Source organism: Lytechinus variegatus, chromosome 11 (genome assembly GCF_018143015.1).
Source record: "Lytechinus variegatus isolate NC3 chromosome 11, Lvar_3.0, whole genome shotgun sequence".
NCBI lineage: Eukaryota > Metazoa > Echinodermata > Echinoidea > Temnopleuroida > Toxopneustidae > Lytechinus > Lytechinus variegatus.
Genome location: NC_054750.1, coordinates 15363885 through 15381202, shown reverse-complemented (window position 1 = coordinate 15381202; position 17318 = coordinate 15363885). Strand labels below are relative to the sequence as shown.

The window sequence follows — 17318 nt, the reverse complement described above, 5'->3', positions numbered from 1 at the left end:
GTTACTTCTCAACACAAACAATTCACATCATACGTTTTTGTTCAGTGGTGACATATCATGATTAAAAATGTAATATAAATCACAGATTTGACATTTCTGTATTTCTATGAAACGATGTTTGAAAATACATAACAAAAATAAAATAAATATTTTTGGCACAAATTTACTTTTTTCTTTAAAGAAAATTCCACCTGAAATATACTTTAATCACAACAGCATCACAATCATGTGAAAGGCTTAATACGCTCTTTCATTTGATACCAAATTTGTCATGGTAGTATTTATATTTGTAAACATATAGTAAATTTTACAATGTTTGGCAAGCGAACAAATTTCACTGAATTCCATGGGTGTATGTAAACTTTTGGCCTCAACTGTACACAAGTCGTCCTTACATGTATATCAGTTTAATGTCACTATAAGTAAGTACACCGAGGGTACAAGCTGAATAATTACCAAGTGATGTGACGATTTTCCTTGACATATCACAATCTTCTTCATAATTTAAAGCATGAACGTGACATGGAGAAAAGAGTAAAAGATATTCTTCTCTCCCATAGACACACACAACTTTCCTAATATTCATCTCCTTTCAATCCTCAAATTGGCAACCATGATTTAACACTCTTACATCAAAAATTTAAAAAATGGGATTATAAATAATAGACAATTAATTACAATGTTGCCTCTATCTTAAAACATGCATACATTTTCCTAAATAAAGAACATGAAATTACGACTGCCAAAGATAAACTAGAGCTGCACATCGATTTCCAGGATTTAAATGATTTATCATCTTCTACACATATATTTAGTGCGATATCAATGTCTTATTTCGAAGCGACTCTTTCAAATTATGGTCTAATTGACGGCGGAACACAGTACTATGATAAAAGTAGAGAATGTTATTCAGAGCACAATGACGGTAACATGAAAGTGAATTCATTAACTATTCGATGAGTGTCTGTCCATCTCTAATAGGTCCATGCTTTGAACAATAATACAAAATATAATATGAAATGAAACCCGTACCATGATAAGAATATGGTACTCATTGCAAAGAGGAAATGAATGATATGAAAATCATTTCATGCTACATCACAGACATGACTCAAGATCTTCTTCTATTTTTTATTTGCCTTTTCTTCCTCTTTCCATGGAAAATGTGATTTTGATGTGAGTCAATGGCCTGTACGCTGAATAGAGAGGCATCCAAATGTGACTTAACTCTCACACTCAAGCTATTTGATTTAACAGCACTTCCTGCATTCATTTTTTAAAAACTGTGACTGATGTGTTACTTCGTTATCACTTTGGCCCCCTAGCAAAACTGAGAGGGGTAGAGTTTGCTTGTCAAAATTGTTATACCCCTCCCAATAAGGTTTTTTCCACTCCAAGTACACTATATTTATAAGATAAAGATACTCCAAAAAATACTTTTGATCTCCTTTATGTGCCAAAATGTGTTGCAGGAATTTATAACCATACATACAATTGTGAATATGAATTATCAACAAAAATTCAAATATTCTAATATTCATTGGATAACAATATCACATCCATTCTTTGTTAGATTTCATTGCATGTCTTAGTGATGTGCTCCATGTTAAGAGAGTAAATATCAAGAAGTTGGAATTTTATCCAGCTCTCAATGGCTAATACTCATGTTTTTACTTCAGTTATAATAACGATGGCATTTATTCCATTGAAAAAATCCCAGACAATATAGTATATAATACCTGGGAACAATACAATTCTTTTGTTCTCTTTCAATCATTTTATGTTTACAATGATAGAACAATTTATATATTACCACAAATCAATAAGCAAAGTAAAATAACAGCAAGCACGATTTACATACAAGATGTACAATGTGGAAGTAACTAAGTGGCAGTGGCTGCAGAATTAATATTTCAGAAATTTGTTTTATTCATTTTTAATTAATGTTTTTGTTTATATTTTTCGGGCCACCAAACTTTACTAATGGGCCACCCAAAAAAATTATTTGAAGGTTTAAAAAAAAGTTAATGTGGAGCCTTGGTTATTTCTACAATAAAATTAAAAACATGGAATTTTACTAGTACTAGATTTTACGAATGTTATGTTGATTTAGAGTAATCTGCCCAAATTTTGATGTTAAGCTTTTCTGCAATATTCTTTGTTCTAATATTTCACAAAATGATATTTGCATCAGAGTTTCTTGAATATATATGTCTACTTATAATTGCAATTATAATTTTCAACTTCCATCTCAATAGGCTATCATAAATTCTTGAAATGTATCACCATGCTTTGCAACCGCAAATTGACAGCCCCCACCCGTTGTTTGACATACCGCATGTTAAAAACAAGTGGAGCGCCTCTGGCAGTCTCACCTGCATCACCAGAGCTATGCATGAGACTCAAGCATTTTGGACTCTTGTTCATTCCCTAAAATCTCTGTCTCACGCAACTATCACAGCCTATCCCCATATACATTGTACACAATGTCTGTGATCTCACTCAGATTCACAGAAAATCTCACGCATAGCTGGTCTTTGAACTTGGCATCTCTGCATTACGCGATTCAATATAGCAGCAGTACTGACTTTGAAAACTACTATAAAATAATTGTTCAAAAAAAACACCATTCATATATTAATGATACAATACTACGTTCATTAAATTACATTTGACCTTGATCATGCGACCCAAGACTTGTGATATTTGAATACCCCTATATCCACATTTTATAAACGATATCTATAAACTTTGAAAGTTATGACAGCAATCTCATTATTACCTCCAAAATGGCCAAAGTTCAATGACCTTAAATGACCTTTGACTTTTGTCATGTGACCTGAAACTCGCATGAGATGTTAAGTGATACTTGATTACTCTTATGTCTAAGTTTTATGAACTAGATCCATACACTTTCAGTTATTCGATCATAACTTTGATGTGCTGGCTTGTGAAATAAGTTTGACATGTAAAATCGGAGCACTCTAGGGGGAATTGGGACCTCAATAAGGTTGAAAAAAAAAACCCTGCCAGTTGTCAGACTTTCATTGGCATTGAGATTGACATCGTACAAAATCCACAGATATTTCACGATTTGTGATATTTAATCTGCAATATAAACAATTATGGCAGTGAGTCCAAACTTCATGCGTGTCCACACTTCGCGGACGGTCATTATCTAAAAAGCTAGCCAATATCCTTGAAATCTGACATCATCAACATGAAAAGCGACCTAAAATTACCCTTTGGTGTAAGTTTCTTTACGATGAGTTCAGTATTCATGAAAATATTTGAAGAAATCTGATATTCTCAACAAGCATCACGATATCACCATTTTGCAAGCAGAAATCATCCAAAATGTGAGTTAAATGTGGCACTAACCGATTCTAAAGCATTTTGCCATCAATCTGATATAAATATTTCACTTTTTGAAAAAAAAAAATTTCACAATTTTGAGATCGCGATACCGGCAAAAACCCTTGACCTACTTTACATTTTCATCCATTATTTTATAGTTTATGATCTTGCCGTCAATGTGGTAACTATTTCTTGAATTGGTTTTGTTTAAATCTCCACAAAAACTTTGGTCCGCGAAGTTAGGTCACACTTTTTTCTGAACGGTTTTCTTGCACAGCGCGCATTCGCTGATTGGAATAGAATTTTGAGATCGCGATACCGGCGAAAACCCTTGACCTACTTTCAATTTTCATCCATGATGTTATAGTTTATGGTCTTGCCGTCAATGTGGTAACTATTTCTTGAATTGGTTTTGTATAAATTGTGAATATTTGGTGAAAAAAATTGAGCCTGATAAAATTTTTGAAAAGTGCGCGAAGTTTAGACACCCCATCATACTAGTAATTCCGACTCAAAAATAGGTTCAAAAGTTTTGAATTGTTTGATGGGAAAGAGTGTGAATGTGAGACGTTTTGGCATTCTCGTGATCGAAGCCACTAGTGGACTCTTTCCCCCGGACACTTTTGGTATTCAAATCATGTCCTACCTTTCGAAATTGAAAGTCTTTTTTTCAGCAAACTAGCCGTCCATCCAGGGATATCGTGTGCTATACATTGTACGTCGTCGCGTCGCATCTGCTCTGCCGGCCGGCCCAATTCGTGTGCAACTGTCATGCGCAGACACAAGTCGTACGTACACAAATACGGTACACACTACTAGTGATCACCCGATGCATTTGATGACGATTGGGAGGCGGAGCCGGAGGCGGAGTTTGGAAATCTGTGACTTCGGGGGTGAAATATACAACGCGCATCAATTTCTTTCAAATTCTGTGGTTTATTTCGTTTTCCAACAGGTGGCTTGGATGTAATCTACTATGGGCTCAATCTATTTGGTCTCCTTCGAGGCCACTACTGTGTATAAACCTATGGTGTATTTTCCATAGACTTCTACACAATAGTGGCCTGGAAGGAGACCAAGTATAGTGAGCCGATATTTCCAAAAAGTTATTGTTCAAGCTATACTTGGTATCCTTCGAGGCCACTACTATGTATAAACCTATGGTATATTTTCCATAGACTTGTACACAATAGTGGCCTGGAAGGAGACCAAGTATAGTGAGCTGAAATTTCTAAAAAAAATTATTGTTCAAGCTATACTTGGTCTCCTTCGAGGCCACTACTGTGTATAAACCTATGGTGTATTTTCCATAGACTTCTACACAATAGTGGCCTGGAAGGAGACCAAGTATAGTGAGCCGATATTTCTAAAATCTTATTATTCAAGCTATTCTTGGTCTCCTTCGAGGCCACTACTGTGTATAGTTTTACGGTGTATCTTCCATAGACTTGTACACGATAGTGGCCTCGAAGGAGACCAAATAAAGACAGATTTATATTGTATTTCATCAAATATTTTTTATATTAAAGCATTCTTTTAAAAAATGATAAGTTGTATAATTGTGTTTATTTTTATTTTCAGGAATAGGTAACTGTCTGAAAGTGGCAGAGTGGTCTTGAAGAGGAGGGAAATGAGGGGTAGATGGAATATACAGGTTAATTACCTTAATTCCCCTGTATTAGCAGTGGACAGTGCGAACAGTCCACATTTATGTGGACTGTTCGCACTATCCACTGCTAATACAGGGGATCTGCATTATTTCGTGTGCACACGCTCACAATTTTTGCTATAAACGTGATCGTGAGTGCACACGGTACTCGGTGTCATCTCGCAGCTAATTTACCCTGCATGGGAGGCGGAGTCTGGAAATCCGTGCCTGCGCATTGGTGATCATAAGCGTATCGATTGGAAGAATGGGCCGCGGAGGCGGAGTCTAAAAATCCGTGCCGTGATGAAATTAGCGCATCTATGTCAAATTCTGTGGTTTATTTCGTTACTAAGCAACACATGTGGCTTTGATGTAATATACTTTTAAAAGTGAATCAGCTTTGAAAATAGTCTCATTCGAAGCCATATTAAACTCTTGACGTATTTTTCTTATAGACTTGGTTCGAACAGACAATCATCTGAATATTTTTAAGGATGCAGGAATAACCGTCTGAAAGTGGCAGAGTGGTCTTAATTGAAGAGGAGGGCTAAAGTGGACCTTCCTCATTTGATAGATTTAGGTTAACGTCAGATCTACTTCATTGTTTTACCTTTTTTCTTTAATAATTATTCTAACTAAATAAACTCAAGGGTATAATGAGTAGGCCAATAAACTCAAGGGTAATGAGTAGGCCCAATCTGTCGAAATACGCAGGTGACAACTTGGTTGATTTGATTACTTTTTATAACTTCATTTTATTTTCCAAATATCATGCAGTGCTAGAGGATTGCACTTCAAAACTGCGGACTAAATAAAGCCTACATGGCCCATGCACCTCACCAGCTGCATGCAGCCCGTCTCGATCGAGAAAAATTACATGCTTAACACTCGCTAGCGCTGTGCTGCAAAGTCACGGACAATGTAATAAAAACTGAAGGCGGAGACTCGGGCATGAGCAAAACTTTTCGCCAATATGCACGTATACATGCACGTTGCACTGCCGAGTGTGGCGCCTCCCATGTAGTGATATCTGCAATCTCATTGGCCAAAAGTACATACATCCACGGCGACGTGCGCAGATAATTGAAATATACATGTTTGGTTGACTGGGCTATAAATTCTTGAGTACTTACGCCATGTACCAATATCTTGCGCATGCCTTCTTTCGGCCAATGACATTACAAATAGGTCACTACATGGGAGGCGCCACTCGACGGTACTCGATCGTGATTGGCGAAAAGTTAGCGCACGCCCTATAGCTACAGATATAGATTCTGCCAATTGGACTGCACGCATGCAGTAAACGGCAAGCGTTTATCAATTTGAGAAGACGGGTTGGTGAGCTGCATGGGCCAGCGCCACTACGATAGGCTTTATTTCGTACGTCCGTACAATTACAATAACAAAGCAACCCAGTCGTCATTTGCGTATTTCGTATATTGGGCCTAATTCGGGGCCGGCCTTAAATCAAAATCCTTGAGTTTATTTAGTCAGAATAATAATGTTCATATATCAGGGTAGACCAATGCAAATAAATTTGCGAGCTTGCTGTGACAAAGCAATTAAGAATAGCGGCCTAATTATAATAGTGAACATGGTGAACTTCCATAGATCTATAAACCAAATGAGGACGATAACGTTAGATCTATTATGTTTTGCTTTATTAAGTACATTAAGTATGTTAAAAATAGAATTGAAGTTACATGTTATATACTTTCAACGTTGTGGAATCAAATACTTTGATAACTCCCCCTTGCGGCAACTATCAAAGCTTTCAATTTGGGCAAATGACTGTTTGAGATGTCGAGTACTCATGTTTCATTAATTTTCATTATTTTGATTACTATTAATTGTGGACAGCTCGAACTGTCCACTGTTAATACAGAGAAAATTGGAAATTAGGGTAATTAACCTGTATATTCCATCTACCCCTCATTTCCCTCCTCTTCAAGACCACTCTGCCACTTTCAGACAGTTAATACATTTCTTGAACAATCAACATAAAACACAAAACAAATTAATCTTTTTCAAAGAATGCTTTAATATCAAAATATTTGATGAACACAAATCTGTCTTTACTTGGTCTCCTTCCAGGCCACTATTATGTACAAGTTTATGGAAAATACACCGTAGATTTATTCACAGTAGTGGCCTCGAAGGAGACCAAGTATAGCTTGAACAATAACATTTTGGAAACATGAGCTCTCTATACTTGGTCTCCTTCCAGGCCACTATTGTGTAAAAGTCTATAGAAAATACTTCATAGATTTATTCACAATAGTGGCCTCGAAGGAGACCAAGAATAGACAGCATTCATAACAAATAATAGTTAATAATAGCATTTATTCTGTTAGTTTTGTGATAGACTTAATACTATTTTTTATACTATCGTTCATTCTATATTTGGTCTCCTTCCAAGCCACTACTGTGTACAAGTCTTTGCAGAGGGCTCCATAAAGTTGTACTCAATAGTGGCTTGGAAGGAGACCAAATATAGAACGACAACTAAGAGTCAAATCATTATCATATTTATTGATTTATCTTATCGAGGAGAGGGTCGGGGATTGTCGAATGAAATAACGTCCTACTCAGAAATTATTGTATCAATGGGAAAATACGTGTTGTAGCAAGGTCACTATTTCGGTTCGTCTGTGGGGGAAGTTTCGCATCGAGAACAAAAGATTTCTTTTGAAAATCATTGAAGCCGTCATTTCATTGAATCGGCCTGCAAATATTGGTAGGTGTTCGAAGAGGTCCTAAGTGGTTTATAACACGATATGGCCGACGTTTTCCTTAATCTTGGAGTCCATGTCATGTGGACCTTTATTAATTCAATTTAACTTAGGATTTTGAAAATTCAAAATGAACTCGCTGCCGCGCGTCGCTGCTTGGTAACATTAAACTCAGCGAGTGGGACTGAAGTGAACAAGCCATTGTCAAACAAAAGTAGTCGGGCTAAATACCGCTGAAAACAAAACATTTCAGAATAAGTACCAGGTAAATGACATACCATTGCCAGTCAATCTCTGAATTCATTTATAATATTCCATATAGGCAAGACTTCCATGTCCCCTCCACTAAAATTGAAAAAAAAGATAATTGATCCCACGATCACGCACATCACTACTGAAGGATACGTTCTTCCCAAACACCATCCGTTTGTGGAACGGTCTACCTGAAAATGTGGTCATCTCACCATCGATCGACATCTTCAAGACACGAGTCAGAGATGTCGTCTTAAACTAACTCAAAATATGAGAACAATTTGTATATAGTGTATATGCGTTCGTTTTTGGACTTATTTTCATCGAGCTTTGCTACGAGCAACACGTTTAATTAGCCGATAGACAACCAACTGTTGTGCGACGATACTCCGTGGAGGTTTATGCACACTACTGGAAGAAGAAGATAATAGATCACTTACTGCGAGTACTCAGACCTGTCTGTGTCAAAGACTACAAAATGCACCTGTCCGTTCATAGCTAGTGCGCGTGCGCAAAGAGCAAAACTTTGAACCAATCAGGGCTTTGACTGAAAAAGCACACCTATCTCGAGCTAGAGCGCTCAAAAAAAAACACTTGTCGACTGACAATTTTGTTAGGTCCCAGAATTTTTGTTTGAAACTTTCCTTGATTTTATTGACTGAGAACAGATGGGTCGAACTTTGCGCCACTCATTTCTTACCTGTTTCACAGTCACCTCCTGTATAACCAGGCGGGCAGATACACACGTAAGATGTACCATCGATCCAAGGAAAGCAAATAGCGTCATTCTGACACGGGTTGCTCAGGCAGGGAGATGGACCGTCTGCAGAATAAAATAAAATGGCGTACAAAGAAAGTCAGAAAATAATTTTCTTGTCATAATCCAGGGAAGATCATTGTCACATTTTAATTTCGATGGAGACTTTGCCGGTGCCGCTGAAGCCAGGCAAACTGCACATATTTCAAATACTATTTCAATGAAAAGGGGTCTCATAATTGGTAATAATATACTAGTGATATTTTTAAAGATTGTTTTGTTATTCTCTTTGACCTGTCAAATCGATCACTGTCCACAAAGTGTGGAGGTGCCGAGGCCGAGTGGTCTAAGGCGCCTAGCTATACATGGAAAGTCCGGAGTTCGATCCCCGGCCGCGGCACCTATGTCCGTGAGCAAGCCATTTAAACTACAATGCTCTTTTATCATGCTTTCAAATAAACGGAAATGCTGTATGCATTATTGGACACAGGGTGTGCACTTGTTTAAAAAAAGTTTTCATTACAATAATAATCCACTCATAAAGCCAACATAAAAGGAAGTGAATAAGTCTTGCTAAAAACTCTTTACAGTCAAAGAGAAGATGCAAATGATATGTTATATGGCTGATTTAGCCTGAATACTAACCATGTTCGTTTCTCTTCTCTGCCAGATACTATTATTTATTTTGCATAGTTTGAATGAAGTTTTTTTTTTAATCTATACGTTCCTTCTTCTATTCTTTCATTTTCTTTTCTCTCTTCCTTCTGTTCTCCTCTTCGTGTTGTTAATTGATGCTGTTTTTTCTTCTCATTCTTTTCTTCCGTAATTTTTCTCCTTCTCCTCCTTCTTCACCTCCTCCTCCTCTTTCTTCTTCTATTCCTCCTCCTTCTTCTTCTTTTTCTCCTTCTTATTTTTCTTCGTATTTCCTTCTTTATATTTTTCTTTGATATATCATTTCAATATCTCATTTATTGCTTTCTAATAAATCCTGATTTTTTCCGTTTTATTTGTGTAAATAGTATAATTTTACCATTTTTTTAATCGCAATTCCATACATGTCGAGGACCCCATTTGAAATAAGCTTTCGAGTTTCGTGGGTCATCCTGTGCAAGCCTGTGTTTTATGCTACTTTAAATATGTTAAGGTGACTAGCCAAATAATCAAATATTTAACTTTATTTACCCATGTCTGGTGTTGAACAAAATGTACCCCCCCCCCTTGTGCTAATTATCTTAAAGCCGTCATTGACCGAAATGTGACCTGAATAACTTGATTCGTGATCATCTCACCTGCAGGAGGCTTAATGGAGCATTGAAACTTTAAAGGTAATAAAAGTGAAATCCTATTACCACCCGCCAAAACGAGGTTTGTCACATAATAGAATAGAAGGAAATACACATTTGAGCCCCCCCCCACGGCCCGACGGAGATGTCAGCATATCACTTGGGCTACAAGGGGCGAACATGGTAAAATCAAAGAGTGTGATATACTGCATGACTATTTTATTCTGAAAAGATAACTAATGCGAGAGGTTTCATTGTACCGAAAACTTTTTTTAATATCATATACATGCATATCATATTATATTAATTCTCTTATGCATATATTACTTCAGTTACTTCATTATTTATTCGATAAATCCAATTATTACATAATATCAAGCCTATCCCTAAACTTCTGATCCAACTTAGACTTATCCCTTGTCTTCTTTCTTGAGTTGTATAATACAACCAATGGTTCAATAGTATTAACTATTCTTCCTATTCACAATCAAATACAAAAGCGAAACAAACCAAACTTTCTATATTTATCAAAGGGTTTATTGTGAGGATCCTTCTTGTTCTCCTTTTCGAAAATGCTTGATTTCGTTTAGAATTCAGAGGGTCTTAGTATCCCCCATGGGCCCATTCAAACCGCTTGTTCAAACATTGAAAAGAAGAAGCCTCGGAAATAGTAGGTATTGTTTGCGCTATTGAAATTTAGATGACTACATGCTGTACGGTTTACAGTGATTTTCTTTGGTATAGCAAGGACGGGTGGAAAGGATGAAGTCTTTCAAACTTCAAAGATTAACGTCTGACTCACACTATGGACCTCACGTGGAATACTTTTTTTTCATGTCCAGATTATTCGAAAACGAGAGGATTACTACTAATACTACCCTCGTAGTAGTAGTAGTAGTAGTAGTAGTAGTAGTAGTAGTAGTAGTAGTAGTAGTGGTGGTAGTAGTGGTAGTAGTAGTAGTAGTAGTAGTAGTAGTAGTAGTAGTGGTAGTAGTAGTAGTAGTAGTAGTAGTAGTAGTAGTAGTAGTAGTAGTAGTAGTAGTAGTAGTAGTAGTAGTAGTAGTAGTGGTAGTAGTGGTAGTAGTGGTAGTAGTGGTAGTAGTGGTAGTAGTAGTAGTAGTAGTAGTAGTAGTAGTAGTAGTAGTAGTAGTAGTAGTAGTAGTAGTAGTAGTAGTAGTAGTAGTAGTAGTAGTAGTAGTAGTAGTAATGGTAGATTTCTTCTACTACTACTACTACTACTACTCTGCAAACGCCGGTGTTAATTTGAAGGGATACTGCAGGGTGATAAAGAAAAATCAGAAAAACAAAACAGTGAAAATTTCATAAAAATCGGACAAGGAATATCAAAGCCATGGCATATTAAAGATTTGCATTATTCCGGTGAAATAATTCTAGGCATGTCTTCATGTCTTCATGAAAATTCAATGAGCAAACTGATGATGTCATTATCCCCCCATACCCTTATGTATTTTATGATATGAAATTACGTTTATTCATTTTTTTTCTACCAAGAATTAAAAAAATGGGTTGACAATCGATCTAGTGGATTCGATATTCATTGCTGCATCTTATTTCATTATACGGGAGACATATCATTCACACATGTATGAAAAAATGAAACAATTATGATTTCATGACATAAAATAATAAAAAGGAAAGTGTAAGTGGGGATGTGACATCATCAGCCCACCTAATGAATATTCATGACAATGTGCATGAAACTGTTTTCATAAAAACCTACAACCTACCTACAACTACTGCTATATACTGCTACCACCAATTTTACCACCACCATTACTACTACTACAATGGTAGTGATAGCAGCAATAGTAGAAGTAGTAGTAGTGGTGATGGTAAAATTGGTTGTAGTAGTAGCTGCATTTGGGGCAGATGACAAATCTGGGAGCCATGCTGGTATATTTTGAATGAATCCGGACGAAAACAAGGAAGTTATGTGGCATTCTAAGTATTTTAATCGCTAAATATTTTGGTCACCTAGAGAGGAAGAACTAGTCAATATAAAAAAATACTAGAGTTTTTAATTGGTTACTTAAATGCACAATTAAGAAGAAGCCATATTAATGTGGACTGATACGGAGCGTCAATTACTGCTAATAGACCTGTGTATCATTAAACTATATAACGAAAGAAAAATGATCGCACACAGAATATAAAAACACTTTAAAATTGCAATACATGGCGTTTATTTTCTTCAGCAAGAGATTCACCCACATCGTGCACCACATGATCCAGGAGAGGGAATCGGTACCTACAAGATGAAACTCCTCAAAAAGCTGTGGACTCCGAAATCGGTAGCATAGCTTATCCGGGAGAGCCTTGGACACTAACCAAGGTGGATGTGCGCACAATATAAACACCCTACACAATCAATATAATCAACTTTTTATACCATGAATGAGAATTTGTTACAATCAGTTGACATTTTTTTGAGTGTATAATGCTGTTTTAGGCCGCTTTTCAAAAATTGGTTTCTGTTATTTTCTTTTCCTGCATTCGTACCAATGGATGTCATGAGGTAGATCATGGACTTACCATTAGTATATTTACCTTTTAAGTTTGAGGAGGAAGCACAAAATGTGTTCTCCTATTGAACAGGGATCATTAGGGTGTTACTGGTCTTATTGAGAGAAATAAATAGTACCAGGGTAATCACATCAGTCACAATGGCAAAACCGACCCAAAACCGATCAAATCTACTGCGTTATTTCCGGGGTTATTTCCAATGGCATGTCATCGGTCGTTTTGGAGTCAAGATTCATTGGTGTGACTGAAACAATATGGTGGCCGTAATGAGTCGCAGAAGGTGATAAAAACGTGGTAGTGCAAGGAGAGGTTGGTAACTACAACTATGACATGTAAAATGCTCTGCTTATTATTTTTATCTAATACAATAGGCCCCGTCGGATGAATCAAACCCATTGTCGATGGATGTTACAGCTAAAAAATAGACAATTATTACTAGACCCTAAAAAGGTGGATATGTGCTCAATATAAATACCCTATATTTTATCATTATTATTATTAATGAACATATTCTATTATCACTGATATCTTTACGGGAAAACTAAACATAGGTAAAACCAAATGATTACTTGAGATAATTATCATGTTTATTGTTCTCGATATTGCTTTCAAATTATTATTGATATATAATAACCATGTTTAGGGTACTTTTCTACAGTTGATTTTTTTTAATCTTTGCACATAATGTGCAGTGCCCAATGGAGTCATAAAGTAAGAGCCCACTGTCACCCATTTAGGCCAAAGATGAACATTTTACCAATAAATACCCCGTGGACTTTCAAGTATTTTTTGTTCTGTTCTGACGAATCCGATTCCTATACTAAATCAAGGTTGACCTCTGGAATGCTCAGTATGTATCCTCATTATGCAGTATTAAACAAGACTTTGATTGTGCTCCAGGAAAACAGAAAAAAAAATGTGGACATATACTACTGTCTGTTTATATGCCCAGGTACTCGTATATTAGACCCAATTGTGAGAGCAGAAAAGAGCGGTTTGCTGATCACAATGGCAAATAAAATGTGAGAATTCTTTCTGCCGTTTGTCCACTTTGGGCACCTAGTTGACTTTATACACAGTATCACAGGGAGTAGGGGAAAGTGATGTCTGAATGAATATAGCTTTGCTGGTTTCACTTTCATAAAACGATCAGTCTAATCATTATTAAAAGAAATATGATGGCCATGATGACGACGACGATGACGATGATGATGATTCTGATGCTGCTGCTACTATATTACTACTACTACTACTACTGCTACTGCTACTACTGCTACTACTACTACTACTACTACTACTACTACTACTACTACTACTACTACTACTACTACTACTACTACTACTACTACTACTACTACTACTACTACTACTACTACTGCTACTTCTACTACTGCTACTACTACTACTACTACTACTACTACTACTACTACTACTGCTACTGCTACTACTACTACTACTACTACTACTACTACTACTACTGCTACTACTGCAACTGCTACTACTACTTCTACTAATAATAATAATAATCACAGTAATGATAATTGTAATAATGACTAAAGAAAGATTTCTAAATTAAATCTTCATCGAAATGATTAAACGACACAGAATGAGATACGAGGCGTGTATCTACATTTGAAGGTAGATGATTCATTATTTCATTTGACCAAACGATTGGAATCCATTCTTTAAAGAAACCGCGCCCAATTTCGATTGAAGCAGAAACGACCGCTGGCATGCATAAGACCATAACATTCCTGCGGTCCGTCTCAAATAAAAATCAATTTTAAGAAGGGCATAGTTGTCTGGCTTGATCGAACACGAGTTAAGTGTACAACCAGGTGACCGATGTTAATCAGAATACAGATTATATAACTATTTCGAGTTTAAATAACAAAACGTCTTACGATTAATAAGCATCAATTATCTAGCATGAATTTATATCATGGTTTACGTAACACCCGATGGTGTCGTTTCAAAATCGGAAGGGTTTTTTAGGGGGTAGTAACTGTGAGAGGAAAAGAAAGATTTGAGAGAGATGGGTAGGGAAGTAAGAAAATGGAAGAAAGGGGAAGGGGTAAAGAAAGGAAAGAGAAGGAGGGGTGGAGAGATTAGAGGGCAGTTCAAGGGTGAAGAAGATCTGGTAGTTTGTGGGCTGTTTAATGTTAACGGGAATAAAAACGTAAGGAAAAGAATGGCACCATATCATGAATCTGATATTTTAACATCTACGTTAGATCGTTATGGGATGGTGCTTGAGAGTACAGAGATAATAATGTTAAATTGCGATTTCTTGCATTTTGTTTGGAACCATAACCTCAACCACACCACCACCACCCCCCCCCCCCCCTCCATATACTTCTACCCTCTCTTCTCGTATTCGGTTTTTACTGGGCTTGTTTTAAAAACGAGCAGCTATTGAAGGAAATATTTCATTCACACCGTCTGGTGGCTGCTGGCTTACGCAACATGTTTGTATTTTATTGGATAAACATGTTGCTTTTCGCCCCGTTTCTCGAATTCTGCACAACATATACATGTTTCTGTTTTGTTGCTCTTGTTGTTTTTGTACTATGAAAGACGGGCAAAGCTGAACACATTAAAAAAGGATAGATCAATACTAATCGATTAGGTTCAAATAACTCCTTTAGCAAATACACCCTTCCGGGGGTCACGCTTTATGGAACAACCAATATAATACTTACACGGGACCCTACTCCACCGTGTAAAATCGAATAGCTTTTAGTTATCTCCCAGTAATAATCGGATAATCATATAAGCTCAAGGAATGGAGGAATTGATGTTTTCAATTAAAGCTGAGAAAGATTACCATAATGTATTGGAGGCATGATTGAAAATTTAGACGTTTCCTGCATGTCAGTAATTCCAAGTGCAGACTTTTACTATATTACTAAAGTTTGTTGGTGTATTTGAAATACATGGACTATTTATTTCCCTATATTTAGGACTGGCCTAAATACAGTTTGTCACCAGTGCCACTCGATTGAGTATTTGTTGAATTACTAACCTCTTACTTAATCATTTATTGTTAATATCTTTATAATTTTCTGACTAGCATAATAGGGATAACCCTTAAAAAACGGTGTTACATAGAAGAAGAAGAAGTAGAAGGAGGAGGAGGAAGAGAAGGAGAAGGGGAGAAGGAGAAGAAGAAAGAAAGAAAGAAAGAAAGAAAGAAAAGGAAGGAAGTAGAAGAAGTAGAAGAAGAAGAAGACAAGAAAAAGAAGAAATGAAAAAAAGAAAAAGAAGAAGAAGAAGTAGAAGAAGAAGAAAAAGAAGAAGAAGAAGAAGTAGAAGAAGGAGAAAGAAAGAAAGAAAGAAAGAAAGAAAGAAAAAAGAAGAAGAAGAAAAAGAAAAAGAAGTTCAAGATCAAGAATGAGGAGGAGATGGTGAAGAGAAAGAAGGGGGAATCAAAAGGTTAAAGACAATCAATAATGACATACCTCCTTGAGCATGGACATCAGATACCAGGAGAACCATCAGAAGGGGTATGACTAACCCCCATCTGACCCAAAGCACCGGGGGGTTCATCCCTTCTTAGTTCCCTCCTCCTCCTCTTAAAAGTAATATCCTTGAATATATGACTGCACTCTGAATAAAACTTATATCATCCCTTTATAACCATCCAAATAGTACGCCATGGTTAGAAAGCTGAAGAAATATCATAGTTTATTAAGAATCCATCTTGAAGGTAGGGGTAATAAAACAAAACCGGTGGGCACATGGTAGGGCTACTTCAAGGTGTTGCACGGAGCATGTCAAAGGCTCCGCCCGTGGGAGTCTGCAGGGGTGGCGATGAATGGGCGTAAACCAGTACAAATCTCCCGCGTGGAGTTATACAAAGAATATAATGGGTAAAAGTATAAGAAGCCTGTCAAAGAACAAGTAGGGTCTATTGTGTAATCACGGCTTCAACATCTTCGATCTCAAAAGCCCTTTTTAGGAGCATCTGCCGTTTTGTTCTTTTCATGCTTCAGTAGTATCCCCTTTATCCTCTCCCACTGCGCTCGATCATATACTTTCATTCATGTAGAGATTGTCTGCGGATGGAGAAGAGTTGGGGATGCATTGCCCCGGGACAGGGCAGGCGTGGTAACAATCAAATATCCTCTTCTTAGAACATCTTGTGATTCACAGGCTTCTGAAGTGTTATTTTTTTTCACTTCTTGCATCTTCAAATTTGTTCCTATTAGCGCGAGCCTAACGAAAAATACAAGAGAGTTATTCAAGCATTTCTGATTAAACTCCTGAGCTAGCTTCAAAAGTCCAGACCGGTGGCTGATCCAAAGAGAGGAGGGGGACTTATCTGACCCTTTTCCCTTTTTTATTCAGTCGATGATGACCCTCTTAGCGTTACACAAAAGAGAAAGTCCTTCTCCATACTGAACTTTCTTCAGAAGCTTGTTAGTTCGCGTTCCAAGTGTACACATTCCGCCACTATCCAAACGGTTTTTGTTTTTCTGTCAACCTTCTGAAGTACCTCAAACAATCAGATATTCAAATCGCTCTGATCAACACGGTGGTTGTCTAAAAACTTGACATCACAGAAGAATTTTGTTTGACGATTGGGGTAAGTCAGGGCCCGGAGAGATTGAGAGCCATTCATCGTGCTCAACGGCGACATGAAAGTGTTTATTGGAACACAGCACAGATAACCAAAATAATGTCCTCGATGTTGATATACAAATTTCAAACAATATGTACACCTTTAAAAGAACAAAACACGT

At 36.9% G+C, this 17318-nt stretch overlaps 1 protein-coding gene across 15 annotated transcripts in view; it reads right to left on the bottom strand.

Moving 5' to 3' along the window:
- The window catches only part of LOC121423627 (mucin-17-like), a 79930-nt gene extending 63034 nt beyond the window's left edge, over positions 1-16896 (bottom strand). For 8 of the 15 annotated variants that reach the window (XM_041619019.1, XM_041619024.1, XM_041619028.1 and 5 more), the window contains exons 1-2: positions 16035-16889; positions 8690-8812 (exon numbers count right to left, since the gene is read on the bottom strand). In XM_041619019.1, coding sequence (XP_041474953.1) covers positions 8690-8812; positions 16035-16122 — 211 coding nt within the window. In that variant the 5' untranslated portion in view covers positions 16123-16889. Of the gene's footprint in view, positions 1-8689; positions 8813-16034 lie in introns of all 15 variants that reach the window. The other 7 variants (XM_041619020.1, XM_041619026.1, XM_041619031.1 and 4 more) reach the window with 4 other exon arrangements.
- Positions 16897-17318: the final 422 nt, after the last annotated feature.